Source organism: Pongo pygmaeus, chromosome 4, assembly GCF_028885625.2.
Source record: "Pongo pygmaeus isolate AG05252 chromosome 4, NHGRI_mPonPyg2-v2.0_pri, whole genome shotgun sequence".
In the NCBI taxonomy this organism is placed as follows: Eukaryota; Metazoa; Chordata; class Mammalia; order Primates; family Hominidae; genus Pongo; species Pongo pygmaeus.
Genome location: NC_072377.2, coordinates 127,765,804 through 127,789,952, shown reverse-complemented (window position 1 = coordinate 127,789,952; position 24,149 = coordinate 127,765,804). Strand labels below are relative to the sequence as shown.

At 34.7% G+C, this 24,149-nt stretch overlaps 1 protein-coding gene across 2 annotated transcripts in view; it reads left to right on the top strand.

The window, feature by feature from the left end:
* CEP120 (centrosomal protein 120) overlaps positions 1–24,149 on the top strand; it is a 75,601-nt gene that overhangs the window by 35,294 nt on the left and 16,158 nt on the right. For both annotated transcript variants that reach the window (XM_063665172.1, XM_063665171.1), the window contains 8 exons: positions 129–311; positions 2,179–2,275; positions 2,373–2,525; positions 3,064–3,153; positions 6,863–6,955; positions 7,754–7,915; positions 12,504–12,626; positions 20,695–20,793. In XM_063665172.1, the coding sequence (XP_063521242.1) occupies positions 129–311; positions 2,179–2,275; positions 2,373–2,525; positions 3,064–3,153; positions 6,863–6,955; positions 7,754–7,915; positions 12,504–12,626; positions 20,695–20,793 (1,000 nt within the window). The remainder of the gene's footprint in view (positions 1–128; positions 312–2,178; positions 2,276–2,372; positions 2,526–3,063; positions 3,154–6,862; positions 6,956–7,753; positions 7,916–12,503; positions 12,627–20,694; positions 20,794–24,149) is intronic.

The window sequence follows — 24,149 nt, the reverse complement described above, 5'->3', positions numbered from 1 at the left end:
GTGTTAGACGACATTCCAGGTAACAAAAAACATCTTTGACTCCATTAAGGGAATTCAAAGAATTTAGTTCAGAAAAAGACTTTAGGTCAGAGTTGATAGGTATGAACACATGTTTCTCTCTTCCTTAGGATTCCATTACTGGTTGAACTATGGCACAAGGATAAAATGAGTAAAGATTTACTTCTGGGAATTGCGAGAATCCAGCTTTCTAACATCTTGTCTTCAGAAAAAACTCGTTTTTTAGGTTCTAATGGTGAACAGTGTTGGCGTCAAACTTACAGTGAAAGTGTGCCTATTATAGCAGCACAAGGGTAATGCATTTCACAGAACTGGTCTTTGCTTTTCTTTTCAATTCATGGAATGATTTTGATTAGTCAGCCACCACTTCACCCTTCCATAACCTCTTCTTTCTGATCCACCACTTCACCCTTTCATAACCTCTTTTTTCTGATCTTGTCTGACCTGTGGCAGCTATACCCCACTTTGCCCTTTAGCTTTCTGATACCGATTTCACCTCATAAAAGTCAAGAATCTGTGTTACCATGGTATTGTAATATTCAGATGGCTAATTATTTTCCTTCCTCTCTCTAGCTTGAGAATTTTAAATGCAGGATCTATTTTTTAATTTTGTAATTTTAGGTTAAACTTTATAATGTATTTTACATTATTTTGCATTGGGAATGGCTGAGACTGTTTTTCCACTTAAAATATTTTACTCCTACCCCAAATCAAAAGTCTGAGGACATTATAGATATTTGGCAGTCAGAGGCAGTTTTTAAAATAATTATTGGTTTTTTGCCCTGAACTTCATTGCCACAAAGAAAAACTTGAGTTTTTTTTAAACATATTTTAAATACAGTAAAATATTTGTTGAATTATCTTTTTAAAATTAACAATAAAAATTTAAAATTTAACTTAACATTATATATCATATGCCCTTTATCATTAAAGATAAGACTAAAAAAATATAAAAACAAGGCTCAGTGAAATTTTAGCTCTAAAAGTATTGAAATGTCTTTCCTTATTCCTCACCATTCATAGCCGATTTGTTTTAACTCCTATTATTGAAGAATCTTTCTTAAAAATTAGCATTTTTTTGTTGTAAGTAGAAGATAATAAAATCACTATTAATTGAAGCTATTTTAATGCTTCCCGTTTGTTGTGAATATTAACTTTTATTGCCATACTTTGTAGACAGAAAGTTTTAGGAGATTTACTTAAGTGAGAACCTTAGATACTCTCAGGAGTTTGTCAGATACAGTAATGTTTCATTTAACTTTATTCATTTCTTCTGAAATCTGTGAGATTAGAAGAAGAAAATGCAAAAGTTGGTTAATTAAGAGTTCTAATTGTGTGAGAACCATTCATTCAAGTTTTGTTTGACCAGAGTATATTTGATTTAGACAAAACCATGGTTTTGTATTGCTAGCATTTTATTTTCTTCTAATATTTTATCTTGTTTTCATTTGGTTAATGACAAATACTGCATGCAGTTGTATGATACAAAGAGGTACTCATTACGATCATACTAACATATAATTATCCTAGAAGCATTGCTTATGTGCCGATTATGCCTAGAGGCATTGCTTATGTCTAGTAAAATATTTATGAGTATGTACATCCCAGGAAAAGTAGAAAAAAGAATTCAGAATAACCAATATAATCAAGAGTAGGGGAATTGTTAAGTATATTTTACTACATAAATTCATTTGTATATTTTATAGGCAGTAAAAAAAAAATCACATTTTTAATTTAATGTTATGATGTGAGAAAATGCCCCTGATGTAAATACGAAAACAAGACAAAACTGTATGAAGTCAACATGCATGTGTGCATGTATATCTATATATAAATAAAACAGGAAGGAAATAAACTACATATTAGCAATAATTACCTGTGGGCAGTAAGATTTTAAATTTCACCTTTATACCTTTTATAGCTCTTATAGGGGTCATTTTGTAGTAAATGTATGCATGTATTTAGCAGGGCTTTTGTGATGATCAATTTATATGTATGGAAGGTGTTGAAGCCTACAGAAGTTGCTGCGGTTTCAAAAACAATAGAGTTAGGTGCAGAAAATGTTGCTTACTTCCCATTGCTAAAGCACTGGGGAAATAAAAGGAAAAATAATATAAAGTATTTCTGTGAATTTTAAGGTATTTCTTATTTTATTTGTAGATCAAATAACAGGATAGCAGATCTTTCTTACACAGTGACTCTAGAAGATTATGGACTAGTAAAAATGCGTGAGATTTTTATCTCTGATTCATCTCAGGTAAATATAATTGAATGTTATCAAATTATTTTTTAAAAGGAATCTAATGTGCATATGTGTGTGAGCGTTTAAATGTACTTTTTGGTTCATCTCTTAGGGTGTATCTGCCGTACAACAAAAGCCATCTTCTCTTCCTCCAGCACCTTGTCCTTCAGAGATCCAGACAGAGCCTCGTGAAACCTTAGAATACAAAGCAGCACTTGAGCTAGAAATGTGGAAGGAGATACAAGAAGATATTTTTGAAAATCAGGTTACTTTTTAAATGTTACTTTAAAAAATCTGCTTTGTCTGCTCTGTATATTTTTCCTTCTCCATAGCAAGGTTTAATCTCTATGTTCTGTAGGTACCTTATCTAATTTCTTTGAATGTCAACAGTGCTTTACTTAAACACATTTGAGAATCAAAAAATACCCGAAATGTGGCACCTTGGCAGAAGCCACTCAGAATTCTGTAAACTTTGTTCATGATTATTGGGTAAAATTGGGAAGTTACTCTTTAAATTTCATGTCTTCATTTGGCATGCCCTCCTGGAACCTTGCATCATTAGTCTCCAAACAAGAGTTAGAAAGCACAACCTACTGTTAGTTTTATACTTTCCTGAAGTGAACTCAAATGGGCATTATTTGCCTCAGGCATCCTCCTTTTTTTTTCTTTTTTTTTTTTAGAATAAAAAAGAATGCCTGAAAAAATCATATTAGTAATCAGCATCGGTTCTTTAACTGACAACTGATTCATTTATTTGACATATTTGGGGTTTTTTGGCGACTTTATTTTTCTTCCTTTTGTAGCTGAAGCAGAAAGAACTGGCTCATATGCAAGCTCTTGCAGAGGAGTGGAAGAAAAGAGACCGAGAAAGAGAATCACTAGTAAAGAAAAAGGTAATAACTTGTGTAAAAGTGAGGAAGAAAAGGAAGAATATTAATGATAATATCTTGTATTTGCATTAAAGGCAGTCTCTGGAAGGAATAACTAATTATAGTGGTGATATGTTGGCATGGAAGAAGTGAATGGTGGCTCTGGATAGAAGGGAGGCGTTTCACTGTAAAGTATTTTGTGCTTTTGGAATATGCAAATGTATTACCTATTCAAAAAATATATAATATAGGCCAGGTATGGTTGCTCACACCTGTAATCCCAGCACTGAGGAAGGATTGCTTGAGGCCAGGAGGTTGAGACCAGCCTGGACAACATAGTGAGACCGCCATCTCTTAAAAAAAAAAAAATGTGTGTGTGTGTATGAATATACAAAAATGAATAGAGAAAAACCCTGCTGATGTATAAAAAAGAAATAAAAGCACATTTCAATATATATAAAACTACATATTATAATCTGTAAGTTAATAAAATGCCTCAAACGTTCAAGCTATTTTTAAGAATTATGAAATAAATTACATTTTTAAAAATGATAACACGAGACCATCTGATTTTATTCCTGAAGCAAAAGCTTAATATTTATCCATTTACACTCAAGTTATTAAATAAAACAACCCTAACAGACTTTCTTCAAATATTCTATTAATAATTTTAGGACTTTAGAAATACTCTTATTAGTGGTTAATCAGTATTCATCTTCAGATTTGAGGGGATGGCTCTACAGGTCTCCAGTGCTCCAGTGTTCCTTCTCTCTGTAACCCCCTCCTCTCATCAACTCTAGTTGCCTCAGCCTCTCTGGTCTCCATTCCGTTGTCTCAGCTTAGCAAGATTGCTAGTGTCTGTTTGGGTTCCCCTTCCTTGAGCTACTACAGTCTTCAGGCAGTAAGCTAGATATATTGTAGGGATTGCCTCATTTATTTCCCACTTTTTAGAGATCATCGTCCTGTGCTGCCTGTTGCCCAATGTCTAAAAACAGGTGTTTCATAAATGTTGTTTAATTTGTGTTTATAGAGGAGGGCCATTTGTCTTTTATGGGTGGAAACAGAAGTACACAGGCCTTTGATTTTAAAATAACCGTATCAGCTTTTTCTAACTTAATTCTCACCATTAAAAACTTGAATAACCAGTGAACTTTTAAAAAAGCTGAAAGACAAAAATAAGAGTATTTCAAAGTCTCTATTCTTTAGAAACGTTCAGATAACCAAAATTGCAATAATTAGAAGCCCTGACATACATTTTAACATTATGCTGGTTATCCTGTTATTAAGTGAGTTTTATATTAAGTAATATTTACAGACCTCACCTATTAGATATTCATTGAATCTAGGGGAGCTGGAAAATATCATTTTAATTCTTAAAATGTTTAACCTAGCCTTTAAGACAAGATGAGTTTATCCTTGAATAATTTCTCTTCATTGCTGTTGAAGAGTATTTTAGTATTGAGGTCTGCAAAATTCAAATCAGGAAATACTTGAAAAGTTAATAAAATTACTAGAACCATGACAAATTCAATTTGTGCCATAATTAAACTTTCTGTGAAAACTCACCAAGTAATTTTTGGTTTGTTGTCATTTTGGTAATAATGATCTTTTCAATTGAAATTTGTAATTGGTTTCCATTTATACAACTTCTACCCTTTCAGCTTGAAATGATGAGTTCCTGGCTAGTTAATAACTCCAGTCAGAAAACAATATGATGCCTACATAATAAGTGATTGTGCTGTTTATTCAAATTAGTCATATGATAAAGGTAGATCTGAGATTGAGATTTGCCATTTTTTTTCAACCTAAGTGCATTTTTGAGACCAAATACTTTAATTCATTTGTCTTAAAGTATCCTATCTTGCATGGGATCAGTTTTTCTTTTAAATTTTATCAACCACTATAAAATCAAGTCAGTAGTGAGAAAAGTTGTTTTTCAGTATGATGAAATATTTTAAAGCTAAATACTCTTGAGACTCTCACTATAGTATTTTTTAAATGTCAATTATATGTGAGCCTTTTCTGTTTATTTACCTGATTTTTCTTAAAAAACGATGTATAACTTCTTTCATACTTTGAAAATTTACCTGAAGGAGTAAATATATACGTGGTTCTTTTCTGCCCTCTGGAGCAACTGAGATACACTCTGTCTTACATATGACTGCCCGTCAGATAGCTGAAGATAGTCGTTACCCACAGAGAAGGAAGACATCAGTTCTACATAAGGGAACATAAGGAAGTGTTCTGTAGATAAGATCGTGCTTTCACTTTGGTGAAGATTAGCGGATATTGCCAGATAGACTCAAAGGGTATTCCAGACATAGCCCCTTCAGCAGAAGGCAGAGAAGTTTGAAATAGATTCTGCATTAAGAAAATTATATGTAGTTTGATGTTGGAAGAGGGGAGGAAAGAGTGTGCCTCAAGAAATAAGGTAAGGGAGGTTGATACCCTGGAGAATAAATGATCTCTTAAATCCATTATGTAGAGTTTAGACTAGATACTGTAGGCTTTTTTTAGCCAGGCCTTCCTGAGAGAATGAAGCCCTTAATACCCTAAGGGATCCATTATTTGTAATAAATTAACCTTATCCTATGCATCTAAAATGGTAGTTATGTACCATTTTAGGAGAGGATGGAGAAAATAATTAAATCATTTTCTGTGTTTTGTGGTTCAGATGATAAATCCTGGTTGAGAAAGGTAGAAATATCAGAATTTTTTTAAATGAAGATTTTTATATAAAATAAGATAATTAGGTTTTCATTCTATAACAATAATTCTGATGGAAGTACAGTGGATAGAATAGAGGAATGTGAAACTAAAGTCCAGGAGACCAGGAAAGCAATATGTATAAAAACGAAAGCCAAAAACTAATAGTAGCGAAAGGTTATGGAGAAAAAATGGGTGGTAAAGAGATGATTTTAAGGAGGTTTAGGACCTCAAGCGCTAAGACGTCCTTACGGCTGTTCACAATCCACTTTCCCTAGTCAATTCATTTTCTCACTCGCCAGAACAGTTAGTTTTTGTCTTAACAAACAATCCTTCCTCATCCTTACCCGGTTTATCTCTGTCTTTGAAACACTTCCTCTACTTGGCTTCTTTGACTATACTTTTTTTTTTTTGGACTACACTTTTCTACTGTTGTGTTCCACTGTCTTCACTGGTCTCTCTTTCCTAATTTTCATGCTAGATTCTCCTCATGTTGGCTTTATTGGCTTGTCCCAGAGCCCAGTCCTCAAATACCATCCTTTCTTTTCTCTGTATACTCACTCCTTGGATGATGTCATTCACTCTCTTGGCATTATATACACCAGGACACCCACCACACACACCCCCATCCCTGACTTCTTCCCTGCACTCCGCACTTGGCTATTTAGTTGCTTACACTAATATGCGTTTCAAATTTAGCAGTCTTTTGTTTCCATCCTCTGTAAATTTAGATTAAGTCTAACATACTAGAGGATGTGGAAATCATAATATATGAATAACAGTTAAAATTTGTGTTTATCTTGGAGAAGAAAAAAGACCAAGAAGAGGAAATATGACCATCACCAGTCTCAAATTCATAAAAGCACATTTTTTTCTTTGAATTGGCGGATGTAATTTGTGACTTTCCTATTCTCAGGTCCTCTGTTTCAGTGAAATGATACATATTTTTGAATTTGTGTGTGTTTTAAGTTTGGGAGAAGGTAGGTAACTTTTTTTTTTTTTTTTTTTTTTTTTTACTATATTTTAGGTGGCTGAATATACTATTCTAGAAGGAAAACTTCAAAAAACTCTAATTGACTTGGAGAAGCGAGAGCAGCAGCTTGCTAGTGTGGAATCAGAGGTATTTCATTCATCTATCATATTTTTTTTGCAGCATAGAGGGGTTTATTGCAAAGTAGAAATACTATTTTAAAAATTAGGTGCAAAATAGTCCCAAGGGAGAAGGGACTCAGGATGGGCTGCTTATAAGAATGAGACAGCAAAGACTGGAACTAGAGCCACTCCATTTATGGGAGTCTTACATAATTATTTACAAAGAGGTGGAAAGTGGTGTTATTAGTAAGTATGTCATCTATCATATATCTTTATTTCACAGAGTCTATATATGAAATTCATACTGTTTATTACTTTGTACTCTATATTTCATGAAAATTGTCTTTTAGACATGCAGAAAACTGCTATTCAAACTGCTATTCAGCGTATCTTGTATATTAAGAATAGGTAGAAAAGTATGTCAGAGTGTTTAAACTTAATAGTGTAGATTTGTTCCTAATACTAAGGCTGTATTCTATGCGATTAGGCAAGAATCAGAAGTTTCTAAAAGAAGAAAAGAAACTTGGGCATATTTGCTTACACACTTAAAAAGGTTTTATTCAATGGAAATGTTAAGTGGTTAGGGTTTTCAAGTGAATTTATACAAATTGTTTATGGATTTTTATATGTGTGTATAATAGTATTAAACAATGATTGAAAACTTATAATGGTACACTTGAACATTAACTCTCTAATAACTAAAAAAGATATGAAAATAAATTTGTAAATATCCTGAACATTTGAGTGTATAGAAAGATAATGGAATATTGAATAGTATAATGCAGCTAGTAATAAACCAACATCTTAAAGATGCCTTTGTTTTAAGCTTCAAAGAGAAAAAAAGGAACTTCAATCAGAACGTCAACGGAACCTGCAAGAACTGCAGGACTCTATCCGTAGGGCCAAAGAGGACTGTATTCACCAAGTAGAACTAGAAAGGTTAAAAATCAAACAGCTCGAAGAGGATAAACATCGCCTTCAGCAACAGGTTGGATAATGTACTTGTCATCTTTTTATGCTTAGTTTATTTGCATTCTAGTAATAAGAGAAATAGTTCACTAACTACTAAAAAGTGGTAAAATTCACAGTAATTTAGACTATTAATCATATTTATTGCACTGAGATTCAAATATACTTTAAGTTGGATCTTTTTCTAACTATTTTGTGTGAAATTATGCATATTTCAGGTCATTTCCAACTTAAATCTTTTTCTGATAAGTTTTCTTTAAGCAAACATAGATATTCTTCATGTAGCACTGAACCAAATTCAGTTAAGGACCAAATTTAGTTAAGATACAAATTTCATGAGAGAATTGTCTGTGTTCCTGTTTCCTCTCCTCATACTCAGTAAAACTGATTGATATCATCAATACTATTGTGCTTGTTTTTGTATTTTCTCTTCTCAACTTCCACATCACCACTCTCCCTTGTTTTTCTCTACCTTTCTGGCCATCCTCAGGCTCTTTTGCAGGCTTGTCTTCCTTTAGCCATTACATGTTGGACTTCCTCCAAGCTCAGGACTTACTTTCTGCAAAAACAATCTTATTCATGATTTCATGCCCATGATTTCAGAGACAATCTGTACATCTGGGACTTTCACATCCAGGGTCATATCCAAGACCTTACCTTTGCCATCTAGACCCATATATCTGATTGCCTTTTTGGCATCTCTATTCAGATGTCTTAAAGGCATTTAAAACCCATTGTGGTCCTTCTCTCCGTACTTGACCTTCTACCTGTAAATGTTCTTTGTTTCAGTGATGGGCCCCTCTAATCTCCTCATGTTGTAGCCAGAATGATATTTTTGAAATTGGGAATCTTGATACTTTCCTCTTTAAAACCTTTCAGCATTGTCTTGTTGCTCATAGGAAAAAGATCAGAATCATTTTGTCCTGCAGGCCTCTGCATAGATCAGAGCCTGTCTCTCTGACTTCATCCCCCACTCTTGTGCCTGTGCTGTGTACTCTCTGGCCATGCTTGTCTTCCATCAAGTTCTCAGGCATGCCATGCTCGCTTCACCCACAGGATCTTCATGTTTGCTGCATTATCTGGGCCTAGTGTACTCTGTTCCTCCTTTGGTTTTAAGCTAAAGCATCACCCACTCCTAGAAATCCTCCCTAATTAATGTTTCCCAAGTCTAGGTCAAGTTTTTATTTTATAGTCTCATAGGACATTATTCTGCTGTTCTTTTTCTTTATGATATGTCATAACAGTTTTTTAATTTCATTAGCATGATAATTTAATCAGTATCAGATTGTTTGCTCCATAAAAACTGTTCTGGTTTATAGCTGTATCCCAGGGGTCCAGGCCAGTTGTCAGCACATAATAGGGGCTCAATAAATATTTGCTAAAAAAAAGAATCAAGCTGTTAAAAATTAAGCTTATCTTTCTTGAAAAATTCCAGTGTAGATTAGATATGTATGATGAATGCGTCCCAAGTCTTCACTAAATTTTCTCATGAACAGTTTCCACAGCAGCACAGGGCCATTATTTAGGTGGTTGTAAAAATATGAATTTGATTGTTACCAAGTAGGGTAGTCTTGTTTAAAATACAAAAGATAAAGTTGTGAAAGTGGGCAATTATGATGGGATTCACAGTAATGCTTCTCTTCTTCCACTTATCAGGAAGATTCAACCGTCTAGAACAAAGGCTCTTAACATGTATTAGAGTCACCAGGAGAGCTCTTGGAAAATACACCTATCTGTACCTTATCTAAGACTGGTATAAGCCAGGCACGGTGGTTCACACTTGTAATCCCAACACTTTTGGAGGCCTAGGTGAGAGGATTGCTTGAGCCCAGGAGTTCAAGACCAGCCTGGGCAACATGGCAAAACTGCATCTCTTCAAAACATACAAAAACTAGCCAGGCATAGTGGTGCACACCTGTGGTTCCAGCTACTCAGGAGGCTGAGGTGGGAGCATCACTTGAGCCCCGGAGGTCAAGACTCCAGTGAGCCATAATCACAATACTGCACTCCAGCCTGAGCAACAGAATGAGACACTGTCTCAAAAAAAAAAAAAAAGAAAAAAGACTCGTATATGGTGTTGTATATGGTGTAGTTTACTTCTTTGTAGGAATAACTAACTTTGGTGGGAAGAACTGATATTTTGGAAAAATTACCCGGAGCACACTTGTATTCTTGAACCACTGTTCTAAAACCTGGGGGAAAAAAAGGGGGTAGGAAGGACAGGAGAAGTTTCCAAGATGCCCAGATTGCTAAGTCCATGACTGTATACATTTCACATTTTAGGTATGGAAAAGTTTTTTGGGCCCTTACCTTGACCATGTTACATGTATTATACACAGAATTCTAACTAGACTAGTAGAAGGGACAGTTAAGCACACTGTCAGTGAGAGCTGATGAAGATTAAGTATCTCTACTCAAATAGATTATAGCAGGCACTAGGACTCAAATCACTGTAGTTTGTGGATCACTTAGCAAAGGAAAAAGAGCCCAACATGCCTTAATAGCTTACTGCTTTATAACCCAATTGTAACAAGAATTGTGTATGATAATGTTCTGGAATTGTGAAGAAACTACCAAATTTAATATTTTTTCAGCTTTTGTTTAAAACAGAAAAGTGAGAGACTTTAGAAAGGTTTCTATTCAACTTTGGATGTTAAAAAATAGGTAAACTTCTGTCATATGGACAATTCTCATGTATGGAACACTACCTAAAGATGCTAGATAAATCCTAATTATTACTGATGATTTCCATTTTTGCCACATATTTTCTTGGTATTAATATTTCAGATTTAGGTAAGTCCTATGCCTTAGGGAAGAGATAATTGGTTTATCTAATGATGGATAGTCATAGCGGTATATGTTTTTGGAAAACATCTTTAGCAGTCTTTGTTCGCATTTCAAAAAAAACTCATTCAAAAAGAACATCTTCGTACCTTTTTAAAAAATTTTGAAACCGTTCTAAGAGAAATTTGAATGTTTAGTCAAGGCCGACTATCGTGTCATTTTGTTTTTCAGGAAGTATTGACTGCTTTAATAAAAGCATTATTCAAGGGGATGAAAAGTTCTGAAGTTGGTTTTTGCCCCTGCTACTGACTTAGCTCACTAGGTCTTTGACACTGCCTCAATTATTTAGCTTCTTTGACTTTCAGTTTTGTTTTTTGTTTTTACCTATTAGTATGAAGGAATTGAACCAAATAATCTTTAAATTACCTTAACTTGTAATAGTATTTGAATTTGTAAAATTCATAAGGTACCAAACTGTAAAAACAAGAAATGCTACATTAAAATTGAGCTTTTTTTTATTTACATGGATATTATCTGGCATATCTGTAATGCTCAGTCTTTTTTTTGGCAGGGGGTCAAGATTATTCATTTTTTTCACATTTTATTTTCATTACATTGGGCTAGGTAGAGTCATGCACCAGTGTATTGATGATTATGTTATTCTTTAGGTTTCAAACAGAATTGGGATCCAGGTTGTAACTGTCTCTAAATTCAAGATCTGGAGCAGAATCAGAAGAGGTTGACCACTGCTGCTGGGGGCTGGGGGGTCTCTGGGAAAAAGGAAACAGGCATGGAGCTGACTATGGAGGCCTTATGTTTCAGGGCTCCATTGGGGTACTCGAGGATCTTCCATGTGGCTCAGAGGAGCCCCTCAAAACACAAGCCTGGAGTTAGAACTCAGGAATTGGAAGGACAGTCACATCTGTAAAGAGAGAACCTGAAAAGATGTTGTTCTTCCATCTGTATCCCAGAATTCTGTGTAGGCCTTCTCCATAAGTAGAGGGCCAGGGTTGGCTTGTTGGCCTCAAAGTAGTCCAGTAAAAGTCGGCAAGCTTGTCACCATCTGGAGACACTCTTGCCAGCTCTTCTTTATGCTCCTGTGCTTTGGACACTGGGCAGTTGCTTTAGACTATTCCTGATTGTTTGTCCTCAACTCTTCAAATTCAAGAAATTTCCATTCTTTTAGTAAACTGGATCTCCTGGTCACTCCTTGATTTAATTAACTGGGCTGATGGTTTTTCTGGTTTCTTTTTCCTTCTTTGTTTTCTGAGGATTTCTAGTAATTTTAGCCTGTAATCTCTTTCTCTGTTTTTATTCCTGAGTCTTCGCCTGAGATTATTTTCACTGTAGCTGTAGGGCCTAATCCTGGGTTGGCAGAGAACTTGCACTTACTCTGCTCTAATGGAATCCAGGAGAGACAGAGTTGCCTTAGTGTTGAAATGTGTTTGCTCCTCTCTGCTTCTGGTGGTCTCTTGCTGAATTTTTTCTTACATGCGACATCTTAAGAAAAGTGTAAAGAAAGTGTTAGTATTTCTGAAGGTAACTTTTAAATTTGACATTTGAGTTTTACCAAAAACATTTTCATGATACTAGTTTGATAAGAAATTTCATACTCTTCAAAAGTTTTTGTAGAATCAGTTGATTTACTGAATTTTTAATTACTAAGGATCTTTATTTTCTTCATTATACTTTATCAGTTTTCCAGATTTTCTACTATGAGCATGCTGTAAAATAAAAAAAAAAAAGACCTTGTTGAATTGAATACTTTATTGTTAAACTTTGCATATCATTGTTTTGAAATGGCTAAACTTTTTTTAATACAGCTTAATGATGCTGAAAATAAGTATAAGATTTTGGAAAAAGAGTTCCAACAGTTCAAGGACCAGCAAAACAACAAACCAGAAATCCGTCTACAGTCTGAAATAAATCTTCTCACCTTGGAAAAGGTACACATGTTAATTTTGTGCAGTTTAACTAGTCCCAGTGATCAATTTATAAAATCAATCAATAATGTGTATACAATGTAATAATGTTTTGCTATAGTGTTCTGATGTCAAATAAGAATGCATCAGAGAATTAAAGACACATGACATTATTAGTACTTGAATTTCTTGGCTTATGTCAGTTGTAGCTTATACAAATTAGAGTCCTTGGTTGCAAACATCAGAACTGACTAACTCTAGTAAGGAAGGAATTTACAAAACTTTCAGGAGGCTGAAGAAGTAGTTTCAGAATATGGGCAGGATACGGAAAGCAAAGCATACCCAAGATCCTGTCAGAAAACAGTCTACTTCGGATGCTCCTGTTGATGCTGTCACTGGATTCCCTACCCTCTGATTCTGATGTCATGCTGTTGAACTGTTTTGTGGTAGCCATTGTGAATATTCTCTCCATGTATCACCCCTGTAGATTCAATGTCCTAGATAGGAGTATTCATTTGAACCACAGACTTGCACTCTAGCTCTCAGCTAGGAAGAAGGAATAGTTGTCTTATTTTGTTTTCTGTGGTTGGAAGCCACGTTCTTCTCATTTAAATTGAGATTCCTCCACAAACAGCATGTTCAGGTGCTAGGCATTAAAAATGTGTAATGTCCAATAGACAAGTTTGACCATATGTGTTCTTGCATTTTATGATTTGATAACTTTTAGGCATGATTAAAAAAATATAGCATTCAGAGGAAAATAACACAGGTAATACACAGGAAAATTACCTTTAAAGTTTAAGGATTTAATTGTGCCAGCCATCCCCATCTTTTCCTACTGAGCTTTGTGTTGAAGGCTTCCTTGCCCTCATAGACTCGCTACCAGGGGGCACTAGCGGAAGACTAGTGGGTGGGAGTTGAATCTATGCTGGGATAGTTTTTTCCATCTCTCTCTACTTCCTTTATTTTCGCTGGCAGTAGTTGAATCTTTTTATGGTTCCATGTCCCATCAGAGAGCCCTTCTCTCCAGCTTCCTTCGGGCCATCCTCCCTGTGGTTCTAGTTCACTGGACAACAGAGCTCTGGTGAGCATTTCCTTTGGGCATTGATATAGTTTGGCTCTGTGTCCCCACCCAAATCTTGTCTTGTATCTCCCATGATTCCCAGATGTTGTGGGAGGGACCCGGTGGGAGATAATTGAATCATGGGGGCAAGTCTTTCTTGTGCCGTTCTCCCGATAGTGAATAAGTCTCACAACATCTGATGGCTTTAAAAAATGGGAGTTTGCCTGCCCCAGCTCTCTCTTTACCTGCCGCCATCCATATAAAATGTGACTTGCTCCTTCTTGCCTTCTACCATGATTGTGAGGCTTCCCCAGCCACGTGGAACTGTGAGTTCTCCATTAAACCTCTTTCCTTTGTAAATTGCCCAGTCTCAGGTTTGTCTTTATCAGGAGCGTGAAAACAGACTAATATAGGCATCATGTTACATTCAAAAAGCTTCAAATGTTGTAGCATTTTAGGTTTTCGGATGAGAGATGCTGAACCTGTAATAGTAGTTTATAAAATAGGGCTGATAAGAGAATGCTGGAAGTAAAGGTAATTTTTGGCCATATGGGGGAAGGTCTTAGATACTAAGTTAAAGAATTCAAATTTTATCTGGTAAGCAAAGTCAAATATTACTCCCAAGTTTGTAAGATTTGTGTAATGGATGTTAATAGAAAAGAGTTTTGATGAATTGTAATCAGAAAGTAACATTGGGGGCTGGGTACAGTGGCTTATGCCTGTAATCCCAGCACTTTGGGAGGCCACGGTGGGCAGATTAGATTGCTTGAGCTTAGTTCAAGACCAGCCTGGGCAACATGGAGAAACCCTGTCTCTGTAGAAAAATATATATATAAAATATATGTATAAAAAAATATATAATATATATTATATATGTGTATATATAACATATATATACACTAGCTGGATGTGGTGGCACGTACCTGTTGTCCCAGCTACTCAGGAGGCTGAGGTGGGAGGATCACTGGAGCCCAAAGAGGTTGAGACTACAGTGAGCCATGATCCCACCACTGCACTTCAGCCTGGGTGACAGAGCAAGAACTTATAAAAACAAAAAACAAAGTAGCATTAGGGAGTGATAGACTTCCATGTTTTGGAAAATGGACTAAGGAATAACAGTCACAGCCAAGAGTACTTTGAGAGAAGTAGTGTCTGGTGTCTGCTAAAGTGTGGCAGGGAGAGAAAGACTATGGAATAGCTTCAAAATCTTTTATTTAATAAATCCAGCACTCAAATCCTTAAAGCTTATGTTGAGATACTATAATCTGATAGTAGGCTGTGGAATAGATTCCTTTAGGAACTTTTAATACTTATTGTGTATTTCTTATACTTATTTCAGAACTACCATAATCCAACCTAGATTCTAAACTTTCCAAGGCAGAAACCATGTTTTAGCTATTTTCATATTACCTATTCTTAGGACAGCACCCTGTACCTTATAGCACTGAGTAAACATTTGTTATTCATGATGATGAACCAACACCATGTTTGATACTCAGAATTTTCATATATTCATTTATTCAGCAAAAATTAATGGAGGGCATGTTGTCATCTTGGTACAAAATTGTTTTGAGATGTTAAGTAGCTGCTAATCATTTCACCAGCTATTTATTGAGTACCTTCTATGTTCCTAGGATTATAGTTAGTCTTGCATTGAACAAGACAGATTCCTCAGGGAGATCCATTATAGAGGAGAGAGTAAAAAAATAAATGAACGAGATCATTTTTATGTCAAACATAAAAGTAATAAAAAAGGTGATGTCATATTGAATGTGGCAATGTAGGTGGCCTGTCAGGATAGATACCACCCCACATAAGGTGGTAAAGGAAGGCCTCTTTGAGGAGGGTAACTAACATTTTAATTGGGATCTGTGAGAAGAGAAGGAGCTACCAATGTGAAAAGCTATAGAAGGTGTGTCCCGGGAACAGCTGCAAAGGAACTGAAGGGAGGTTAAGCCTGGATGGTTTGAGGTTGAGGACGAAGGCCATCCTAGAGCATGAGGGAAGAATGTACAAGATGAGGTTCAAAATATGGGCCATTAAAGCCATGACAAGGAGTTTAGGTTTTTATTCTAATAGAGTTATAGTATAATAGTAGTTAACAGTATGAACATGAGCCACATCACCTTGGTTCAAATCCTAGCTCTGCCACTTAGTTTACTTCTCTGTACTTATTTCCATATCTTTTAAATGGAGGTAGTAAGGTAATAAGGTTGATAACAGAGGTAAATGACTCAATATTTGTAAAATGCTAAGCATAGAACCTAGGACATTGTTTTACTTAAATCCTGTGTTTGTAAATATAAAAGTTAAGTAAATAATGAGATACCATTGAAAGGTTTTAAGTAGGAGAGTAACTTGATCTTTACATTAAGGAAAAAAATTATTCATCTAGTGTGTAGAAAATATGTGTTAGAGGACAAGACCTGTCTCTTCGGCTTATGACCCATATATTCAACTGCCTACCCAACATCTTTTCTTGAATGCCTTAGAACAGTAGTTCTCAAACTTTTTGGACTCAGGGTCCCTTTATTGATAATCACTGTATTAGAAATGGGGAAAAAAAACCTAGATAACATTTTTATGAAAAATAACTATTTTCTAAAAAAATTGAGAAGAGTAACATTGTTTTACTATTTTACAAATCTCTTTAGTGTCTGGATAATAGACATCTGAATTCTTATATCTGATTTTGAATTCACTCTGTTGTGATATTATACATCATGTAGCCTCTGGAAAACTCCAGTATACATTTATAGAAGCATGAAAGTGGAAAAGACAAATAATCTTTTGGTATTATGGAAATAGTGTCCATCTCCTGGACCCTTGGAAGTCAGTCTTCAAGATATCCCAGAATGTCCAAAACTAAACTTGCCCATCTCCCTGAAATATATTTTTCATGTAGTGTTTCTGAACTCAGTAAATGTTTCCGCAGCCTGTTAGCTGCCAAGCTATCTTGGGGTACTCTTATCCCCACATTGATTTAATTGCAAGTCTTAACTGATTCTTTTTCTTACATATTTGGTCAGTCTCTTCATTTTTCTACCAGTGAACTTGAATCCAGCTGGACATTTCCCATTTCTCTTTTGATAAAACCAAGTAGTAAAGTGTTTCTGTGTTTATAAATATGAATTCTGTAGTACCTACCAGAAATATTTGAAGCACTCATTGGATAATGTCACATGGATTCTCACAAGATCTATTATGTGGGTGTCTAAGAGTACTTCCATTTTACCCTGGGGAAATTTAAAGACTAGAAATCAAAATTGTAACAGAGGTGTTATCTTATTCATCCCTGAATATAGACTGGTTGACTAGGTAATATCCACAATAAAAATAAATTTTAAATGACTTTTAAAATTTCTTCCAACTATGCTTTTATCAAAAGGATAAAAATCATTAAACATATTAAAAGTATAAGCAGTACTGTGAGTTTTCTCTCTCAAGGCAAAGTACATAATTTAATTGCCTCTATTTTAGACTTAATACATTCATCCAGCATGTTTAAGTGCCTAGTGAAAAGAGGCTTTTCAGCTCTTCTGAAAATTCTTTGTAAATCTTTTTGGAGCCAGAAGAGGGCAGAATCTTATTTCTTAAAATAGTGACAAAGAGATAAATGCACAAAAAGAAAGACCCAAGTTAAAAAGTATCTGATTTAATTTGTAAGCTCTGGTTATGTCTGATTGAGAGCTTTTTTTCTTTTCTCATTACGTATTCTTTTCAGTGTAATATGCATATTCCCATTTTTACTGAAATTGTCTAAAAATAAGTTAACATAAACATATAGTTTTAGCAACTGTAATTGTTGATTCTTTTTACAGGTTGCATATCCCTTATCCAAAATGCTTGGGATCAGAGGTGTTTCCAATTTTAGATTTTTTGGATTTGGGAATGTTTGCGTTGTATTTACCTGTTCAGCATCCCTGATCAGAAAATCTGAAGTCTGAGATGCGTTTCTTATGTCATGTCAGTGCTGAAAAAGTATTGGATTTTGGAACACTTTGGATTAGGGATATATATACATACATACGTATATATATGTATATATACATACATACGTATATATATTATATATACATACATACGTATATATATGTATATATACATACATACGTATATATATTATATATACATACATATATACACATACATTGTGTTTATATGTATATAGCTTCAATAATTGGGACTTTAAAAAATGAAATATGGAAGGCATGTAATTTAGTAGGGCCTACAGAGGTTGAAAAGACTGAAGATATATTGAAAGAACGTAAATATTTTTAATTAAGCTAAAATTTATGTATGTAAGAATATTTGGTGAGTATCTACTATATGCCACCCCTGACTTGGGGCAAATGAGAAAGATAAGAGAAAAATCAAAGACAGGAAGAGAAAAAGTACATTATCCTTTTGAGACTTCCTTTTGAGACTTCACTTAAAGAGTTCGTAAAGTAATTGGGAAATTACTCAGAGAGCAGTAAATGACCTTGAATAATCAAACACCAAGGAATGTGATAGAAACCATTTAGCGTTCGGAATCTAGTAGTTGTAAGACAGTTTCATGTAGAGGTAGAGTCTGAGCTAAGCCTTAAGATTTAGGTAAGCAGAGGAAAAATAATTGGCAGCCTCAGGAATTAACTTGGGCAAGGAGTAGGGAAGGCACAGGGGACACAAACCTGGTTGGAGTAGGTTTCCTGTTGAGGAAAGCAGGTTGAGCGGGTAGGACAGATGCTGTATTTTGGAATGCCTTCAATCCTAGGTGGAGTAGTTTAGGTTTAATGCTGTAGATAAATAGTAGCTACTATAGATTTATTTAATAGTGGTTTTTACAAGATTAGTAGATAGAATAGATTTGAGGCTGGGGAGGCTGGAGAGACAAAAGAACCTTTTATAGTCAAGATGAGTTGAGACGAACCTGGGCTAAGGAAGTAGTGGTAGGAATATAAAGGAATAGAATTTGAAAATATTTCAAGAGAGAAATGTAGAGTTCCTTGTGACAGACTTGATCTGGGAATAGCAGATTAAGAGACAAAGACAATGCCATACTTCTAGTAAAGAACTAGAATTGTAGGTGTGTCAAGAGTAGAAATAGGGAGATTGGAAACCAGTGAATTTCAATCTGTGCTTTGAGTTTTCCTAGCCTCTGAATGGACTGTAGGTCCTGAGATGAGTTTTTCTTTCAGGAGTATATAACTTGGCTTATGGTCTATTACCTCAGTCATGATCAAGAAAACCTAAAGAAAAATATAAGTACAAAGGCTTCCAGAAGTTTAAATCTACTTACAGTAAGGGCTCTTAAGAACCCAAGTCTTTGAATGCCTTGAAATTATATCAAAATTTTAGTTGTGTACATTTTTTCTGGGAATTGGGTCCATATATTTCTTTAGAATCACAGAGACATCCATATCTTAAAAAAAATAAGTTAGGAATCATTGATCTGGGGATAGGAATGAATTAGAAGAATGAGGTTTGTGTCTCAGATTTACTAGCTACAGGATTGTATTAAGAATAAAGAAATTATATCGATAACTATACGTGTGTTTTAAGTTAGTGTGACTATGCAAATACAAATTATTTTAATAATTATGGCAGAACAGATATAACCTATCCACATTTTTTTCTGATGGTGCATTAAGTATAAGTAATCCCACTAGGTTCATCTCTGGCCTAACCCTCATTCTTGGGGTCATCTAGTATACTAGACCTTCTTCAAGACCCATGGACATGATTGCTTGTATAATTGAATACTATCCTCTTATCCCACAGTGATAAAAATATTTTTTTCTTTTCTTCTGAGGTATGGCCTCTTGTTAAATTACCAAGTAGTAGGTATACATCTTTGGGGCATAGGTAGACGAGATCATCTTCAATAATCTCAGCAGTATTATTCAACTTAAGATGCTTGAGTCTAGTTGTGAAATGTCAACACATTTAAATCCAAGCACTAGAGATTTGTAAAGCAGAAAAGACCTTGACTCCATGTAGTCATATATTACTGCAGAAAATGTTCTGCACTTTTGTGAAGGGAATTTGGCCATCTGTTTTTTCTTTCATTTTATTTTCATATGAGTTTTCTGAAGTTGGAATTTTTGGATGGTGTCTTCATTTTTGTTTTCCTGTAAAATATTACAAGCTGTATGTATGGGAAAAACTAGACTTGATATAAAAATTAGACTGGTTCAGAGTAACAGTGTTTTACTGTAATTCAAGCAGATTATTACATTATCACTTAATAGTAAAACTGACTGTTGGCTACATGAATTTGTTTGGTACTTGGTTTGAAACACTGAGTACATTCCAAAACATAGCCAAGTTGGCTTCAGTTCATGTACAACAGATTGCCTGCTGCAAGTATAAATAATCATATTTTTTAATTGAATCACTTTAGTGTTTTTCTTTATATATTTGAGGAAAAATAGAAAATAGAATGTGAGTTATTAAGGAACATTATTTTTCTTACTCTTGGCTTTATGTTAACATTCTTAAAATATTTTTGACTTTGTACTCTTTCTTAGTAAACTGCTTTCTGATAAAACATTTCACTGTTTTCAGAGTTTCATGATTTTGCCGAAATATAGTTATAAAAGCATCTCTACTGGCTGTCTTCATAAGACAAAATTCCATATGAAGATAGGCCTCCAAAAAGAAAATTTGGCTTCTAAGATTTAGAGTTACAGCAAAATTGGAATGTTAACAGTTAGAACTGCTTTTTGTAAAAAATGAATGTATTTCTCACTATGATCTTTATATAATATATATGTTTAAATACATTTATAGTAACTGTCTGGAGGTTAAGACTAATTCAGTTCTTTTTAGGATAGACTGTTAGGCAATAAAAATAAGACTATATTTTAAACAGAAAATGTTCATGTGCCATAATATTTATAGTAAATTCTATAACAGTTTTAGATGATGTCGTATGTTACACTGTATAAACTCTTTTCTTAAGCCAGACTCTTTGTATATATTATCTTTCAGTGGTTGTACACAGTGGTATAGTGTTTCACTTGATATGATTTTAATCACTGTTAGGTTGAACTTGAAAGAAAGTTGGAATCTGCAACTAAGTCTAAACTGCATTACAAGCAGCAGTGGGGACGAGCTTTGAAAGAACTTGCCAGACTTAAACAGGTATGTAGTTTATAGCTTATTCTTTTTACATCTTTTTCCCTTGTTTCTTTGCAAATTCACATGTTTGGCAATATATCTTATATTCAGATGTCTGCATTTGAATATTGCTATTTTTTGAGATTAGAGGCTTTTATAAAAATATGTTATAAAGGCAAGATCCTTCTTTTTTATAGTTAGAAACTGAAACAATTATGTCTTTTAAAAAAATTGCCAGCTATCCCTTTCCTCTGAAGAAACTGGGAATAATTTATTTTACTTTCACTTATAAAACAACCACTCTTTTCTTTCTTAGGATTAAACTTTCCACTGGGAGTGCTTTTTAGGATGAAATTTAAGGATAACTTGAACATTTTCTCAAGTTTAAGAATATATTTTAAATGTTATTCTTAAGACACAGTAATTCAGTCAAGAAAAGGAATTACAGGGAATTTTTGCATGATTTTTAAAGCGTTTAAAAACTTTGATAGAAGTTTTCTGAATTCTTATATTTTTTTCTTTCCTGCTACCAATCAACAAATGCTGTTAGCTTCAGAAGAAATTATTCTTAATTTTGGACATATTTGATCTTAATCATTTGAAGAAATTATGAATAAGATTTTTATTTTGAATCTAATCCTAACTGACCTAAATCTTTTAAAGATTAATAATGGGTAGTTTATTCTAAGTTCACTTTTCTTTAATGTGTCAGTTTTATTCTGAATGAAATTTCACACATAAGGTCTTTCAAGTTTGTATTTTTCTTAATATGTCTCCATAACCGTCAAATACTATTAAACATCGTTATGGTATTATACTAAACGCTTACTAAACTTTCATGGAGTACTACCAGTCTACATGAGAATTAAAAACTAGGGTAGGTAGTTTACCCTAACATAAATGATGGAGGAGTTGGGATTGTAAGCATTACAAATGAAGACAGGTAGATATATATGTAAATATAAAATAATGTACCATGTGACTATATTATATAAATGTTGACAGGACTAAGGATAGACATTATGGGTAGTACTAAGAGTCTCCTGTATTGAAAGCAGTGTCTTACATGTACAATAAGTATAAAATAATATTATACCAGATGTAAATATATGCAAGACATAGGCCTTTCCATCACAGAGCTTGCAATTTAGTAATAAGGAAGAAACAACTATAAATATAAAATTTACTGTCTAATAGTAAGAGCCTTGACACCGGCCATATAGAGTACTCAGGAGGAGAAAGTACATCTATTTAATAGGAGTTGGAAAGGTGTCATAGGAGAGGAGGTATTTGTGATAGACCTCTGGAGATAGATACTTAAGATTTTAATAGAGGAATTGGTTGTGATTTAGGAAAGTAGTGGGGGAAATGTAAATATAATGGACAGAATGATCATAGCAAAGAGGCATGAAGTGGGAAAGCATAGGCTGTTCTTATAAAACAGAGGAGGGCCCGTTTTCTAAGTCATTTCTGGTAATAAGGGCTGGAACTTAAGTAGTAGCAGTAGGAATGCAACAAGAAGATTCTTGTCAAATATGATGCCAAGGGCTCAAGCTTCAGTGTCTGGTCCAGTTTTGGAAATACAGTTACTAAAAGCTGTTTGGAGGGTGGGAAGGAGACAGGATTTGCAAATTTGGATGTTTTAATTTTTACAGAACGAAATTCGGCTACCAGTTAGAAATATGGATCTGTTGTTGGGAGAATGATTGGGCTTAAAAATAGACATAAAGGAGTCCTTTGCAGAGGTAGTCTTTGAAGTTGTGCCAGCCAGAACTTGGAATTCTTATGTTTAGGAAAGAGAAAAGAAAGCTAATGAAATAACAACTAGAGAAAATGTGAAGATCATTATGATGATACTGTTAGAGCAATTAGCATGTATCGAAGGCTTACTTTGTGCTAGGTGTAACACTGAGCCCTTCAGAATTTATCATTTAATCCTGACAAAGATCCCTACATAGCAGGTAATATTCCCATTTTATTAGGTAGGTGCAAAAGTGAAAGTGGCAAAAAGCGCAGTTACTTTTGCACCAACCTAATAGATGAAGAAACTGAGACTTAAAGAAGTTAAGTTGCATGTGATCACACAGGTACTAAGTGATAGACCTAGCATTGAAAGCTTTTGATGAATCCAGCCTCAGGCTCTTTCCCTTTTATGATATGGTCTTAGTCCATTGAAGTCAAGGAATGAAATAATTTCTAGAAGAAAATTAGCCACTCTGACGAGAGTACTGAGGTACGGGTCATCGTGAGTTGGTATATCCTAAGAAGGAAAATGCCATCATTGACAAGAGAGACCAGGTCTGGTATGAGAATTAAAGTGATTTTGAGAGAGAAGCAGCTAATATATGGTCATGATGCCAAGATATTTAAGTGCATATAGTATAACAGAGAGGAGTCCCTGTGGAATTGGGGCCAAGGAAATATGATGAGAATGGCTGCTAAAGGTAACAAGATATAAACTCCATCAGAAGCAGCATAAATAGTTGTTAAGAACATGGCCCTGGAGTCAAGAGAGCTAGGTTGAATTTTGGTTCTACCTCTCTGACTGGGAATTTAACTTCTCTGATTAGTCTCTTCATTTGAACAATGAGAAATTTTCTTCCACAGGTTATTCTGAGAATTAAACGAGTGGTTGTTAAAAAGAGATGAGCCATAAAGCTGTTCTGTGGTGGTGGTGCGTTTAGTCAGTGGGGACCTAATTGGACAGTAGCTTTTGATATTGATGAACAGAACAAATACTAGAGGGCTTTGTGACTGACAGTCAGAATTCTTAAGTGTGCATAATTGGGGGATATTGTTATGCAGTGATAGACGTTCTGTAGAAAACTGTACAGAAGGAAAAAGTATGTAAGGGCTAAATGTACAGATGTGCAAGAGTGTCAGTAGGTAAACTTCCCAAGTTTGAGTATAAAGGAATGTGAGTACATTGAGATGAAGAAACAGCTGTAGTTAGTTCATTCTTTTATTCATTCAGCAAGTGCTTATTGAGAGCCTGCTAGGCACCTTGCACAATGGGATGCTACGGATATAGCAGTTGTTCACCTAGGAGGACTGATACTTACTTAGAATATAGCAGTGTGGTAAGAAATGTAAATGAAGTCAGCAAGTATTAGAAAAACAAAAGGACCACTGGGGGCTGTCACCACGTTTGTCACTCAAAGCTAAGGGAGAAATATCTCGAAGAGAAAAAGATTCAAATAACACTACTGGATAGGAAATCATTTCAAGTTTTTAAATGGAGAGTAGATGGGGAAGAAGTGGAAAATAGTGCTTCCATTGAAGAAGCTGAGCAGTGAACAGTCATTACACATTACCCAAATCAGCTGAAAAGGGGGAACAATGTTAGCTATTGGTTAGGGCATTTTCTATGGAGAACTGAA